General features: G+C 47.7%; 1 protein-coding gene across 20 annotated transcripts in view; it reads left to right on the forward strand.

The window, feature by feature from the left end:
* BACH2 (BTB domain and CNC homolog 2) overlaps positions 1-16,311 on the forward strand; it is a 307,650-nt gene that overhangs the window by 279,250 nt on the left and 12,089 nt on the right. For 18 of the 20 annotated variants that reach the window (XM_037014235.2, XM_073220961.1, XM_037014240.2 and 15 more), the window contains one exon: positions 6,383-7,975. In XM_037014235.2, the coding sequence (XP_036870130.1) occupies positions 6,383-7,975 (1,593 nt within the window). The remainder of the gene's footprint in view (positions 1-6,382; positions 7,976-16,311) is intronic. The other 2 variants (XM_037014257.2, XM_037014265.2) reach the window with 2 other exon arrangements.

The following is a 16,311-nucleotide window of genomic DNA, read 5'->3' on the forward strand; positions in this document are numbered from 1 at the left end:
AACTCCCAGGAGTCTGAGATCACGACTTTCAATTATGAGGACTCAAGTCAGGTTCTTTGTTTACTGAACCTACCTGATTTTCTTCTTTTTAACCAATCAAGGAGTACCTTAGTGGACTGATCACGTTTTGGTTCAGGATGCCCATGAACCTGCCTGTCGCTGCTGATTCAGTAGCGACGCCAGCAAGTCTTTGGAGGTCAGCTCAAACGGAGTTGCACTGCCCTGGGATGCCACCACACCCACTGAAATCAGGGAGCCCACTTCAGCTGCAGGGGATAGTGTGTGTGTGTGTGTGTGTGAGAGAGAGAGAGAGAGAGAGAGAGAGACTTGGCTTAACGTTCTGCTGTTGTCTTGGAATTCTTAATCTCTGAACAAGAGGCCCAAAATTTTCACTTTTCACTGGCTCCTGGAAGTCATGTAGTCAGTCCTGGAGCTGGGAAGGAGAAGGACAGCTGTGAGTAGAAGGCCAGGAAAGGCCTCACTGAGGAGGCACTTGGGAAAGAACCTGAAGGAGGTGAAGGAGTGAGCGAGCCATGCCCTTCTCTGACTTATCCTAGTGAACTTCAGCTCAGCCTTCAACACTCAGGCAAAGGTCACCTCCCCTCGGAAGGCTTATCCTGATGCCCTGAGCGGTTACTGCCCGCCCCCCCTAGGTCCTTCGCACCGTGCAAGGACTTATCACACACTTCAGTTCATTGTAGATGTTTGTCTATGTCTGTCTCCCTGGTCACCCGCTCAACTCCTTGGAGAAGGAGACCATAAATTACTCATTTTTGGTAATGATAGCAGTAATAATAGTTGTTACTCAGTGCCAGACCCTGTTTCAAAGGCAGGCACTGTTGGCATCCCTGACTTATATTTGGAGAAAGTGAAGCAAAGAAAGGTTAAGTAACCTGCCCAAGTTAGCGAGTCGGTGCCTAGCAGAGCCGAGACTTGAGTCCAAGAAAGCTGGGTCCCTCAGATCGCACACAGTGGGTAGGGAGGACCCAGCACATGCTTGGTGAATAAAGGAATGAATGAATGAGTACATGGAAACTAGTCAGTGATTAAACGATCAGAGAATCTCAGGGGCAGATTTACAAGTAGGAAAGGAACTCCGTGTTGTGGCTGCGGACCCAAATTCAAGCCTGCGTAAGAGAGAAAAGATACTTAACTTCCAGCACATTCACTAGCACAGATAGTGATTTTCATTAGCAAAAAAAGAAAAAGAAAAAAGAAAAATCCCACCATTTGAAATTACATGCTTATATGTGTAAATCAGCTTCAATGTTGATTTAGTTTTGGTGTGTTACTTTAGGAATGGAAACGAGATTGGTTTCCCTGGCTCTATCTTCAATTAAAATTAATATCAAAATGACCAGAAGTTTTGTTGAGGTGGTGAAGTTAAATTTACCAAACGCATCCTGAATGTTGTATGCTTTACAGCATGCTGCTTTGGGGAGAAAAGTGTGATAATATGGATATTCATTATAGAAAATTAAGGTCAGAAGTGCTGCTTCATAGCTCGATCAGTCGTCATGCCGCAGAATGGGGTGCAGTGCAGCGTGGGGGCAGAAGGGAAGAGTTGTGAATTGTCACCTGCGCTGTTATCGTTATTTGACAACCCAGAGGGATGGCCAGTGGCCTCAGTGCTTTCAAAAGCCCAGCGGCCTAGCTCTGTTATCGTCATCTTCCCAGCTCCTATAGCATGTAAGAACCAGCTTCATCGAGGAAGGGCACACGGTGCTGCTGAAGGCAAAGGATCCTGTGTTTTGTAAGGCTGTAGTCAAGGGACTTTGGGAAGCCTGCCACCCCGCTCCAAGGGAGTAGTTACCACATCTCCCAGTTTGTCCTATCTGCCTTCTGCATGTGGGCTCGAAGCCACAGCTGTGCGTCATCTGCCAGGACCAGCTGAGGAGACCTGAATCACGTGGCTTTAGGAGAGCATGTTCAAATCTCCTAAAAATTTCCAAACCCTATTTTCAGTAGTCGCCTGATCCCCAGCTGCCTGACCCGTGTAATAATCAAGAGCAATGAAACCATCAAGAAGCATCCTCTCACCACCTCGGTGCCGCCGCCAACTGGGCTCCTCCTGAGAGAGCAGGCGCCCCAGCTCAGCAGCAACCCCCAAACGTGCCCTCTGCCCGCTGAGTTCTCATCAGTTCGTCTTCCTGTCAGCAGCAGTGCAGAGATGATACATCAGAACCCAAGAGAGCAAAGGGTCAAGGGTCATAGTTTCAGTGGGTCAGATTTCTAAAGCATTATCTGCATGCGGACATGCACTGTCGGACACAAGTTCAGCAGTCGGGCCTGAAACCCAAAGGTCAGTGCCACCTGCCTGTGTGTGTCACCTGCTGGATGAGGTCGCCGCCTCCTGAAGAGCAACCAGAGGGCAAGGGGTTACCACTTTCTGACCTCTCCCAGACCGTGGTCCTATGTGACATGCTCCATTCTGCCCCCAGGGTGTGGTCCAGTCTCAGCTGAAACCCAGTGTGTATTGAACAATATGAGATCAGGCAGTTATATATTTAAATGTGATGAAAAAACACTCTTCAAAACAGTCCAACCAAAGTATTTCATTCAAAATGCAAGACTGTTATCCCAGATGCCCCTAATACTGTATTTTGCATGGGTTTATCATTCCTTTAGGCCATTCCTGACCAGTGAATTTCCGCCGAGATATGCCTGCTTCCCTTAGGACAGTGGAACACAGCTCCAGGAACATCAGTGAAATGGAGCTCGTTTGCTACTTCTGGTCGCTTCATTCCAGTTTAATTTCATGATCATTACTTTTTTAAGTAACACTTTTATAGGTCATTAGTTTTGTGTGTGATGCTCTGCTTCCCACCCCCTTATTTTTTCCCATTATCAAAGCCTTACTTGTTAAAAACAGAAAGTAAGTAACAATGCAGACTTGTGGTCACAGTTTCATACATGCACAGTTTCACGTTGGTACCTGGATATTTGCTTTCTGAGTGCAATGGGTGAATTTAAATGAGGGGAGACAGTGCCAGCTACTCCACATGGAGGCCAAACCAAGATTTAAAAAGCCTCTGCCCGCATGTGAGATGGGCACTTGCTTTCTGTTTTATTTGGAGCTGTTCAAATCCGCCTTAGGTGGACCGTAGATGGGTGCCTGGAAGGGACCCTGTGGCAGTTCAGAAGGTACCCACTGGATCCGAACAACCCTTGACCCAGAGCGGACACAATCGGGGAATTCCCTGCACTCCCGGTGCCTGCTCACCAGTGCTGGAGAGATCCCCACAGACCTCAGCAGTCACCTCCTCTCCTCTCCTGATCCGCCTGGGATTTCTCAGGTGACAGCTTATCATGTCATCTTGTGAAAGCCCACCCATAGCTGACTTAGAGTTACTAACTTCACACTGTTATTAATAATTAACTCTTTGTAGCTTGTAGGTTTCATAAGCACAGGGCTGAGTCTTGTACTTCTCCATTCCTTCCAGCACTTGGGGCAGACTCCAGCTCTGTGTTCTCAGATGAATTCCTTCATCTCCCTGCTTCTCAGCTTCCTTGTCTACAAAATAGAGGCAATCATGCCTGCTTTGCAGGGCGTTGTAAGAGCCAGCCGGCATGGTGCTGGGCTCTAGGAGGTGCTCGGTGAATGGGAACTAACTCACTAGACCCCACAGAGAATGAGCAAAATTTAGCAGAATCGAAAATGACAAAGCAGGATTTAAACTCATGTGAGGGAGAAGCTAGTTATGGACTTGAAATTTCATGGCGAGAACACCATTCCCCTGACCGTGGGCTTGAATGACAGTTTACAACCCTGTTCTTATTCGTGACTCTTTTATGACCACTTGATGATCATTTCAAGCTCATTATGCCTCTCAAACGGAAAAGGTTCAGTGACGTGATTTGGGGTATAGACTGCTCATTGGCAGCCTCAGTCCTGCTCATGCATTTCAGCATCAGCTCGTCTCTGAGTGGACAAACTTTCTCCAGCAATTTGCCGCTATGTGGCAAGTGGTATGACCAGGGCTGATCTAATGATACCCATGGGTGTTCCTGATTTCTTTAGGGATTTTCTTTAAAAACAGTCATAGAGGGAGACAGCGGTGGAGCTTACGGAGAACAGCAGTATCAAAATAAAAAAATGACTGTAAGGATAAGAGCGTGAGAAGGACTGTATAAAAAATATAAATAACACTGACGTGAGTTTCCCCCATTTCCCATAGAGAAAGCACATCTGCCAAAACTTGAGATGTGTATTACCCACTCAGCAACTGGCAGATTGCCGAGGAGCACAGTGGAAGATGCTTCCTTACGGAGGGCTTAGCTCTGCCTGATTCTGCCATTTCTGTCTTTGTGGTGGAGCCATGTTACAGGGAAGAATTAGGTTAGGTGACATTCTCATCCCCTTCTTTAGTTACTTATAAGTATGGGCTTCCTTGCCTTACACTGGCTGAATCTCTTACCATGTCAGCTTAATAGGGCACAAAAGTGTAGGTCAAATGAACTCCTTTTCAATACGGTACTAAGGGATAGGACAAACGAGGGCTCTTGCCTCCCTCTGATTGGTTGATTGGTTGGGTTTGTTGGTTTACACATGCATTGCTCCTAAAGTCACTGGAGACGACACTCACCAGACTGTGTGGTCACCCTCCGCACACTATTGTTGTATGTTAGGGGCACAGTGATACTTAAAACATATTCAGTAATATACAGGCTTCTGTCAGGTGTTTACCATGTTAGACACTGTAGTTAGGTGCAGAGTTACAAGGAGAAATGAAACAGTCTTACAGTTGAATCAGACCCAGTTATTGATAATAAGATTGCCCTTGTAGAACTGTAATGCTGGTCTAGTAACCATAGTTTTTGTTGTTTGTTTGTTTGTTTTTACTAAGTATGTTTGGACTCCTTATCTAACAGAATTTTTTATTCGGAATATTTTTTATGTACTTTCAAAAATAATAGTGATTAAAATCCCACTCAGGAATCTATGAAGTTTCCCTTCCTGGAAAGAATGCAACAGCATAAAATCAGTGGTGCCCTGGAGAATCCAGGACATGTCCTCACTCTGTGCGGGCTGTGAGGACCGTGGCATTCTTCCTCTCTGAGAAGTTTAGAGCGGGCTCCCAGCGGAGCTGATGTCCGCGTTGAATTTTGAACAACAGATTTAAGGCCTCACAAGAGTTTTGACTCTGTGTGCTGTGGTGAATTTAATGTGTGGAGAAGTCAGCTACAAAGCTTGCCAGTTCATCTTGCTCTGGACTTACTCGTCTACCAGATATTTTTAAATCACTGCTACTAGAGCTTCCAACAAGAACCCCGTAACTGTTGTTTTCATTTGATTTCTACACGTGATTCATAGACTAGCCTCACCTTCCTATGGGGTCAGCCGTGTTTGCGAGAATGGAGACGACACAGGGTTTTGCATTTAGGGTAAGGAAGCCTGTCCTGAACACCAGGAAAGTTAAATGCACTTCCATCTGAAAAAACAACTGGCCTTAGGCAACGGACTTCTGATTGTCTAAGTCATTCCGTGTGTGCTTGTGTACGCACAAGCTGCCATAAATTGCACACTTTCAATCTGCATAAAATGTAATGGATGAGCAGCACATGACAGTAGGCTTAGCCCCTGAAGATTTACCAGGAGAGAAGACAGCTGCATGGAAAAGCTGCTGCTTATAATTAGGGAAGGAGTAGCCCACGTCCAGTGCCACTCAGCAGCGTCAGCTCCTCTAAATGACAGCCAGTTTGTTTAGCTCTGTAACCCCCATTCTTTATGCACCACGAGTTAATTTCTTGTTGAGAACAGGGAGGGCTTTGGATTTTCATCGTCTCTGGTTTCATCACAAGATGGGATATGACATGATGACTGAACAGCCCTATCCAGAAACCATGAGGAATGAGAAAGACAGGGGTCACTTTACATGTCTCTTTTTAACTTGGTGAGTGAGAAAAATACTATTTTTGAAACCCTATGGACTTGCGAGTTTTTTTAACGGGGCCATATTGCCAGGTTTGCAGTTGACAAGAAAACGAGAATGCTTTTCTTTGGCTCAAGATTGCTGCAAGAAGCGTCCCAGGGCTCCTTTTGTACAAGGGCTCTCAACAGGACTGATTGGGAGGGAAATTAATAGGCTTCCCGTGTTAGCGTGCATTTTTGCCAGGATATTTCATTAGTGTAAACACGGAACCTGTTGTCGTCTTGTTTAGCCGCTTGACCCCGGTGATCTTCAATTGTATGTGCCAGGGGGTGAAGTAGAGCAGTGCATGCACGAGACAGGCACACATGGTTGGGAGCCGAATTAACTGCTCCTTTGCAGTCTGTTTTCTGGGACGTTAGCCCCTGCCGGGTTATTTTGCTTCAGCTGAGGGATTCGGGACAATAGCGGTACTGACGGTAACGTGGACAATTGCCCTGTTTGTTTTGCAGGTCACAGCCAGGGGCTTTGGGCCGCTGTTACAGTTTGCCTACACCGCCAAGCTGTTACTCAGCAGAGAAAACATCCGCGAGGTCATCCGCTGTGCCGAGTTCCTGCGCATGCACAACCTGGAGGACTCCTGCTTCAGCTTCCTGCAGACCCAGCTCCTGAACAGCGAGGATGGCCTGTTCGTGTGCCGGAAGGACGCGGCGTGCCAGCGCCCCCACGAGGACCGCGAGGACTCCGCAGGGGAGGAGGAAGAGGAGGGGGAGGAGACCATGGACTCAGAGCCGGCCAAGGTGCCCTGCCCCAGGGACCAGATGCTGCCAGATCCCGTCAGCTTTGAGGCCACTGCCATCCCAGTCACAGAGAAGGAAGAAGCCTTGCTGCCCGAGTCCGACGGACCGACGGACGCCAAGGAGAGCTCCGAAAAGGACGCGTTAACGCAGTACCCCAGATACAAGAAATACCAGCTTGCATGTACCAAGAATGTCTATAATGCATCGTCACACAGTACCTCAGGTTTTGCAAGCACGTTCGGTGAAGAAAACTCTGGCCACAGCCTCAAGCCAGGAGTTGCCATGGGGCAGATTAAAAGTGAGCCTCCCAGTGAAGAGAACGAGGCAGAGAGCATCACGCTCTGCCTGTCCGGGGACGAACCAGACAGCAGAGACCGAGCTGGGGACCTGGAAACCGACGGGAAGCAGCCCAGCCCCGGCCCCGGCCCCGCGCCACCTGCCGGAGCCGCCTGCCTGGAGCGGTCCCGGAGCGTGGCCTCTCCCTCCTGTTTAAGGTCTCTGTTCAGCATAACAAAAAGTGTGGAGTTGTCTGGTCTGCCCAGCACATCTCAGCAGCACTTTGCCAGGAGTTCAGCATGCCCTTTCGACAAGGGGATCACTCAGGGTGACCTTAAAACTGACTACGCCCCTTTCCCGGGGCATTATGGACAGCCCCACATGGGCCAGAAGGACGCGGCCAGCTTCCCGATGGGTTCCCCCCTCAAGGGGCCTGGGTTGGAGACTCTCTGTAAACAGGAAGGAGAGTTGGACCGGAGAAGCGTGATCTTCTCCTCCAGCGCTTGTGACCAAGCGAGCACTTCGGTGCACCCGTATTCTGGGGTAAGCAGTTTGGACAAAGACCTCTCCGAGCCGGTGCCAAAGGGTCTGTGGGTGGGGGCTGGCCAGTCCCTCCCCAGCTCACAGGCCTACCCCCACGGTGGGCTGACGGCGGACCACTTGCCAGGAAGGATGCGGCCCAACACAAGCTGCCCGGTGCCAATCAAAGTGTGCCCTCGCTCGCCCCCATTGGAGACCAGGACCAGGACATCGAGCTCGTGCTCCTCCTATTCCTACGCCGAGGACGGGAGCGGGGGCTCACCCTGCAGCCTCCCGCTCTGTGAGTTCTCCTCCTCGCCCTGCTCCCAGGGAGCCAGATTCCTTGCCGCAGATCATCAGGAGGCAGGCCTGATGGCAGACGGGATGTACAACCCAGTCCGGCCCCAGATTAAATGTGAGCAGTCTTACGGAACCAACTCCAGTGACGAATCCGGGTCGTTCTCGGAAGCAGACAGTGAGTCGTGTCCTGTGCAGGACAGGGGCCAGGAGGTAGGGAACCCGCCTAAATTCAAGCATGCGCCCCATCCCCTCAGTCCCTTATGCGGCCTCTCCCTACCCCCCCACCGCTCCCAGAGTGCTCTTACTTGCCAGGACTACAGGTTACAGTGAAGGGACTGCCTCCTCCACCCACAGAGGCAGGGTGCTTCAAGGTGGTTCCAAATTAACCACTTCTGTGCTAGAAGTCACTTTAAATTTGATCTAGATCTCAGTACTCAGAGAGCAGAGGCAAGCGGCTCAGTGAGAAAAGTAAGTTGAATGCCGGAGAGCGTCCTTCCAGCCCACGCCCTCGCGCTCCCTGTCTCTTCCTCCTCGGTCTGCGTGCTCCCCACCCCTTCAGTGTGAAGGTAAACACAGAACCCCCTCCAAAATCTATTCATTGACACTGGGTAGACCCCCTCTGCCCAGGTACTCTCCCAGCACCCTGTCAGTTTTCCTTGTCACCCTGAGAACCACCCCTTGCCCATTGCAGAGCAGGTGACAGAGAGCTGTTTGTCCTGGTCCCGGAGTCACTGCAGAAACACCCTAGTCAGTCACCTGTGACTGTATAATTATCATTTCCCAAACACCCCACACGCGGTGAGAAGTCATTTTGAGGGGTGTTGGGGTCGAGTAGCAGTTTCTGTCCGCTCAGAAAGCACTTTGCTTCATAGATGAAAATTCCCAAAGGCCCCACCCATGTCTTCACCGGTGCTGGGAGACAGAAGAGGGGCAACACCGGCCACTTCATGAGCAAGACTCACATGGCTAAGGAGAGAAGAGTAGAGATGCCCCATGCAGTCCCCCTCCCCAGAGCATGAGTGGCTTCTGGAAAGGTCTGAAGGAGTTTGCGTCATGATAGGGCACTGTCTCACTGACCAACACGGAGCCAGCCTGACATCGCCACCAGTGTCTCAGACCTGCCTCTGGAGCGGGGCTGAGCAGGCGCAGTGAGAAGTCCCTCCCCAGAGCTGCTCATCTGAGGAACACAGGAGGAAATTAAACATGGCCCTCATTAGGCCCAACCCCTCAGTATACGTCTGCGCTCCCTGGATATTAGCCTCTTGTAAAGCAGGGACATTAACCCAACCAGACAGCAGAAATGCCACACGGCGTGAGGTGGCTGCTCAGAGGCACATGTGATTTATTCAGCCTCTGCAACATTGGCAACAAGCACATGAGGTTTTCGTTCAGGCGTATTTTGAAAATAGATCCCAAAGCTCCCTGTGCCAGCTGCAGAAATGCCCTGTGGTCACTTTCTCATTCTGTCTAGCCTGGCCCCTGCTATTCTGTTACTGCCTGGCAGAAGTGCAGAAAGACACAGACAAATGCAAAGGATTTCATTTAGCTGAAGGAAATCATTATGAGAACTATTCCTATTCGAATATACCATATCCCCTCAGGTTTGGGGGGGAGGTTTGTGCCCAGGGCCCCATGTCAGAGTCACAACTGTGTCCCTGCCCTGAGATGGTGGGGCTTTTGTCAAAAACAGAAAGGGTGTGCTTTGTCCCCACTCAGTCTTTCTCTTGGTTCACAACTTTTGTGAGGTTTTCTTTTTTTTCCCTGAAATTACTCGTGAGCCTCCTTGGTGCAGATGCCTAATCCCTGGGTCCAGATCACCAGTGTAATGACTTACCTTGCCAGGAACTGGTGCTGCTAGAAAAGGACAAGTGCCCCCACGTCTTTGTTTCTGTCTCTCCCTTAGGAGGAGCCCCACCAGCAAGCTAAAGAGATTGTGTTCTCAGGACATTTGCATATGTTCAAGGAACTGGTCATTTCAGAGAAATCTCCTTTTGTCTCTCATATCCCAAAAAAGCGTATAGTCTCTTCTGAGAACTGAATGCCACCAGCAAGAGCACACGTGTTTTCCCCCGGGTCTGGGCCATACTACTTGTCTACCTGAGAACTTTTCAGTTCTAAATGAATCAGTTAAAATCAGGACTCGTTCAACCTAAAAAGAGTCATGAACAGGACTAGTCAGTCTCCCTCGATACCACTGCTTCAAAAAATATTTTTAGTTTTATTTTTTTTTAAAAAACCCGTTCTTGGCCTTTCTAAACAGTGACAGAAGAGACATGTACCAAAGCGCCACCATTTCAGGAATCACATTCAGTCCCTCCTGGTAGTACTTTTTGGACAGAATTGTCATAGTAAAGCTAAGGTTTTCCCAATTTGACATTGTCATTTTCCGAGAGGAGGAGGTTAGGTTTTCCAACAAGGGGCTCAGGGATTCAGCACGACTGCTCCTGGTTGAGTTAATAACTTGCTTTTAGGAATTACTGTGACTTCAGTGGGCATGTGGTCCCCAGTAATAATATTGAAGCCAAATACTTCGTAACATGAATCCTAACCTGTTTTCCCGGGTGGATCCAGAAGAAGCCAACATCTGTTTGGCTGATGCTGCCCGGATCTGCTCTTGTGTCATGTCCAGACGACACCTGTCTGAGAGCTCAGACCGGCGGCTCCCCCACCTCTCTAAGGAGCCAGAATGGTAGATCAGAAGCAATGTGTTAGCTTCCATACCTGATACTCTGTGAGACGTTCTAATTACACGGTTAGCTCACCCAGCTCATCAACATTAACTTCTCTCATTCGTTTTAACTATTCCCTAGGTTTGAAGAAAGCTGAAATGAGCACAATATTGTCCTTTATCAACAATCAGCTTTTTAAAATTACTTTCTTTTTTTAAAGAATCAAGCACAGCTTATTCACCCAAACTTAACAGGCTTTCTCTGTGCCAGCAACAATATACACACACACATATTCACATTTCTAGGGGCTGGGTTTTATTTTAATATCATTTAGTGTATTGTTATTCAGCCACTTGGTTTTTCCACATAGCTGTCCACTGTGTACCTGCCTCTAAGTGAGCCACGCAGGGCTAATGCGTACTTCCTTAATATCCTTCAGCGTAGTTTATTCAGGTATCTTCCATCACACAGAGCTTCCTGTTGTTTCCAGCTTTTTTCCACTCTTACAGACATTACTGCAATAAACATTTTTGTGAACATATTTAGTAGGAATGCTTTTTCTATTTTTTGTGGGTTAGACTGCCTTAATTAGGTGAAAGGCTATATGCTCATTTATTAAACACCACCTAACTACTTTCCCAAAAGGTCGTAGCAATTCAGCCTTCTTCAGCAGTTTGTGAGTGTCCGTTTCCCTCATTTTTACCAGTACTAGTTGTTATCAGTCCTCTTAAATTTTGCCAAGCTCATCATGTATCAGTGCTCCATTCTTTTTTATTGATGAGCAGTATTCCTCTGCAGGAATGCACCACACTACACTGACACATTCATAGTTAAGGGACACTAGGGTTGTTTCCCCTATTTGACTGTTGTCAGTAATGCTGCTGTAAGCATTTGTGTACAGGTTTTTTGTAGACATGTGTTTTCAAGTCTCTTATGTAGGAGTAGAATTGCTGAATCATGTGATAACTGTGTGTTTACCCTTTTAAGGAACTACTAGACTATTTCCCAAGGTACCTACACCCTTTTACATTCCCACCAGCAGTGTGAGATCTAGTTCTCTCCGCATCCTCACCAACACTTGTTATTGCCCATCTTTTTTCATTATAGCCATTCTAGTGGATGTGAAATGGTATCCTATTTTGGTATGCAAGCTCATTTTTAAATTTGAAAATTACAGAAAAGTCATAGCATTTTCCAAGTAGTGAGATGATTTTTGTATCACAAGCATTTTTAATTAATTGTAGGTTTAGTAAAGAAGCACTTGAAAGACAGCGTATTGGCACAAACAGAAGTATTGTTTAGTTGGACTTGCCTCATTGACATGTTTCCTATCAAGAGGGATAGAAGCGTGCGAGAGAGAAAGAGAGAGAGAGAGAGTGTGTGTGTGTGTGTGTGTTTGGGGGAAAGGCACGGGGAGAGTTGGAAGAAATAATCGGGCCAGAGCAAACACTGAAACAGAAGAACTACATCTGACTCTAACTCTTCCACCCAAATGCCAACTTCCAGACATATGTTGTATGTAAAATGTTTATAGTCATTTTTGTGGTTCATTGAATCAGACATCTTTGTAAAATGTCTGTGATTGGTCTGCTTAATAAAAAGAAAACCTTCCTGGGCAGCATGGAAGTCAGCCATATCTCTAATTAAAACAATGTTTCCATGTTGTCTAAAAAGACATTCTTAGCTTCTGAAATTCCAAAGCATGCTGTATGTCTGGAAGGAGAAACCATGTGACAAGTAAAGACAGGGCTAATAAATAATAATAATAATAATAATAATACTTCATATCTATATCTATAAGGCAGTTCAAACTTTTCAAAGCACTTTCTCCAGCTTATTATCCAATTTTATTCTCCATAGCAATTCTGTAAGCTAAGCAGGGCAGGTAGAATCTCCCTCTGACTCTCAGATCCTCAAAGAACTTCAGGATAGAGAATGAAAGACTTGCCTGAGATCACCCATAGTTCATCGCGGTACCGTAATTAAATCCAAGGTGTCCTGCGTTTGCTTCCTAAGCGGGACCACAAGAACAGAGGGTAGGACGGTTGTGCAGGGAACATTCTTCGCCTGGAGGAGGAGCGTTTGCCGTCAGCGTCTGCATAGCCCTGAACTGACTGTCGCCATGCCAGCAGCACCAGAGTCACCAGCCCGACGGGCATTTGCTTCCTTCTCTGACCCCGCTTGGAGATCTGAGAGTCTTGTAAGAGCACATGGGCATCACAGGCTTCGGAGGGTTGACTGTGCATCAGAGCCTCGGTACTCATAGCTGCTCCAACTCCTACAGCTTCTAGTCAACATCTAGTAGTGAAACTAAGAGAAGAGAGAGGACAGAAGATTGACCAGCCAGCTTCTGTTGGGATTTTAGAGTAAATAGATGTTTGTGTTTGGCTTTTTCTCCAACATTTACATCTCTGTCCTGCTTCTTGCAAAGCCCCCATCCAGCAAACCAGCACCACCAGGCCAGTGCCATATGTGTTCAGAGGTGTGAAGAGATGAGGGAGCTTAGAACATCTGATAACAACCCTGTAAAAAATATGCAGAGAAACCACAGGCCATAGGGACATCCACTGGAGCAAGAGAGTCGTTTGGGGGCTGGGATTTTCTTTTCACTGTGAAGTCTTTCTTACTGAAATATAGTTGACATACATTATGTGATTTTAGGTGTACAACATAGTAATTCAACAATTATATACATTAAACGCATACCACAATAAATGTAGTTACTGTCAACATACAAAGATACAGTATTATTGACTATATTCCTTATGCTGTCCTTTCATCCCAGTGTCTAATTTATTTTATAATTAGAATTTTGTGCCTCTGTACTGCCTTCACCCATCTCACCCATCCCTCCACCCCTCTCCTGGATGGCAACCATGAGTCTGTTCTCTGTGTTTATGAGTCTACTTCTGTTTTTTTGTTTGTTCGTTTGTTTTTTAGATCCCACATGTAAGTGAAATCATACAGTGTTTGTCCTTCACCATCTGATTTATTTCACTGAGCACAATACCTTCTAGGTCCATCTGTGTTGCCACAAATGGCAAGATTTCACTCTTTTTCATGACCAAGTAATATTCTGTTCTGTGTATGTACCACATCTCATTTATCCATTCATCTACTGATGGACACGTAGGCTGCTTCCATATCTTGGCTATTATAAATAGGGCTGCGATAAACATAGGGGTGCATATGTCTTTTCAAAATAGTGGTTTTGTTTTCTTCTGGTAAATTTGGGGGTGGGAATTCCCCCCCGACCCGCCTTTGTCTCATTTTTGAGTTTTCTGTAAGAAATTATGTTTCTCATACAGCTTTTTTGTAGACCTGAGAGAAAAGAGATGGTGGTTTGGGCCACAGAACCAGGGTGGTTGGTGACAAGGGAATGAAGTGGGTTTCTGCTTGCTGAGAAGGAAGTGCTGGCACCCTGGGGTCCAGCGGTGGCATCCCTGGGTGGGCCCTGGAGGAGGAATATTTAGGTTTCATTGTCACGTTCCGAATGTCAGATCCTTCTCCCTCCTTTGCCAGCCTCTGGGACCACCACAGGGATCATTCATTTTGCTGGGGCCCCCAGAAGGTCTCATCTTCCTCTGGTCACTGCTTGGCAGGCCAGTGGAGGGACTGGGCTAAAACGTCCTCTGTATCTTCTTCCTGTTGTGCTTCTGAGGGAAGAGAAAGGGAGCACGCTGCTGGAACGGGGTATGTCAACACTAGCAGACTGTCCAGGAGCACCGCCTCTGGCGCCCTGTTGGGCTCAGCTTGCTAACTCAGTGATGGCTGCTGGCCCGGGGACTCCCCACGGAAACACAAAGTGGGGGCAGCACCTATGCGCTGCCCTGTGCCTAAAGGGAGATCAGTACCCTGGATCCCACGAGCCAGTCCCCTTCTGCACAACCTGCTGCTTAGACTTCATGCCTGACCTCGTATGTGTGTGGGCATCTGAAGGTAGCTGCAGGCTGGCCGTTCAGACACGTGGAGGGGTAATTGGCAGGACTTTTCATCTGGTCAGGTGGGGTGTTTCACACTGTTTATGAGGATGAAGCCACACCCGGGCTGAGAAAGAAGGTCCTGGGAGTATGTGGAGAGGGGTCAATAAACAAGATGTCCAGCCCCGTTGGGCCCACTGAGGTTGTAAGAAATCGCCGGAGGACAGGGAGAAGGGCCTCAGCCTTCTCCGTGCGCTCCAGCTTTCCAGGGCCAAGTCACATTAGCAGACTTTGAGCCCCCTTTGGGCAGTGCTGAGGGAGGCCTGAGATGGAGCCTCCTCCCGGCTCCTTCTGGTGTCTGTGGCTCCTCTGTGTCCAGGGAATGTGCCCACTGGCCTCGAACTTACTGCTCGGAAACTAATGAATGGCAGGGGCGGGTTCCCACTGTACCTTTCTGAGGACGCTTCTGGGTTAGTCTGTTTAAGTTCTCCCTTGCTGGAGGGGTAATGGAGCCTTTTAAAAAGAAACAAGAGTGCTGGCGTTTGGGCCTTTATCACATGGAAGAAAGCTTACAGCTGACGCTGCTTTTGCTTTGACCTCTTTAAAAAGCAGCTGGAGTTGCAACAGCTCTGCTGAAATTTTATGGGGTCTTTTGCTTCAAGGACTTTGAAACCAGTACTGTTGATTTTCTCTCTTTCCTGTCTTCCTAGTGTTTTATATTCACTGTCTGGGTGGTTTTAAATACAGTAGCTTTGGTGTGGAAGGCCCTTTAGCTTCCCCTGTGGCCTGAACTGTAGATATATATTCTTCCTGAAAATAAGTAAACGCAATTGAGCACGGGAGCAGACCTGGGTTTTTGTTGTGATCAGAGGGGGTAGAGTGCTGCGGCCCGTGCTGTGTAAACAAGGCCCCCCTGGGGGGGAAGCACCCATGTCCCCGCAGTCAGACCTCTGTGTTCCTGAGGTGCCGTCCCAGATCCGCATGTCTGTTATCCAAAGGCTATAAAAGGGAAAATACATTCTTCATATCATTATAAGCCCTGGGCAAACACAGCCCCACGGACAAAGCCCTTGCCCTGTCTGCCCTTCTTTAGGAAGCAGAGCAGGGCTGAGCTGAAGGTGGTGTCACATGGGCCGCTGCAGTCTGGCGTTCTTGGGTCAGAATTTTACAGGTGTCCTGGGACAGGGTTCGCCGTGTGGAAGTTGAATCAGCACACGCATCGGAAGCCTTCAGCAAACAGCATAGCTAGCAGACTCAAGAGTGGTGAAGTCACCTGACAAAGCAAATGCCTGCAGCCACAGAAAAGGCAAAGGGTCGTTTTGTAGGACTGCCTTTGTGCATAGGGATTAACCGTCCACAAATGCTGGGGTCTGGACTCATGTCTGCCTGCATCTGATGCAACCAAAGAAAAAGCCTGAGCTCAGGATAAAATATTTTCATCTCACTCCCCCTGAACAACACAGACATACACTACAGCTTCTGAATATTAACAAGGAGCTGGCTTCTTCACCCAGAAGTGTTTTGATCAAAGTAAACATCCATCTGTTTTGGGGGACTCAGGGTCACTCGAGAGTCCACTTAGTCCATCACCTACAGCTATGCTATCCAGTAGAGTTGCCACAGGCCTCATGTGGCCATCGAGTCCTAGAAATGTGCTTATCCATCCTGCATTGTGATCTGCCGTAAACGTAAAACATGCCTCAGATTTGAAAAGCTCGTACCAAAAAAAAAGTGAAACATCTCAATTTTTCGATTAATTACACAAGGAAAATGTTTTTGATCTATTGTGTTGAGTATATACTATTAAAATTAACTTCACCTTCTTCTTTCTTTAATGCGGCTACTAGAAAATGTAAGATCACCCATGCGGATCCTGTTTGCACTGGACAGCGCTGGGCTGGTGCTTGCAGGAAGTTTCAGCTTGTAGTGCCATCTGCTGGTCCTGAAGCAGATGCTC

Source organism: Manis javanica, chromosome 13, assembly GCF_040802235.1.
Source record: "Manis javanica isolate MJ-LG chromosome 13, MJ_LKY, whole genome shotgun sequence".
Classification (NCBI taxonomy): Eukaryota; Metazoa; Chordata; class Mammalia; order Pholidota; family Manidae; genus Manis; species Manis javanica.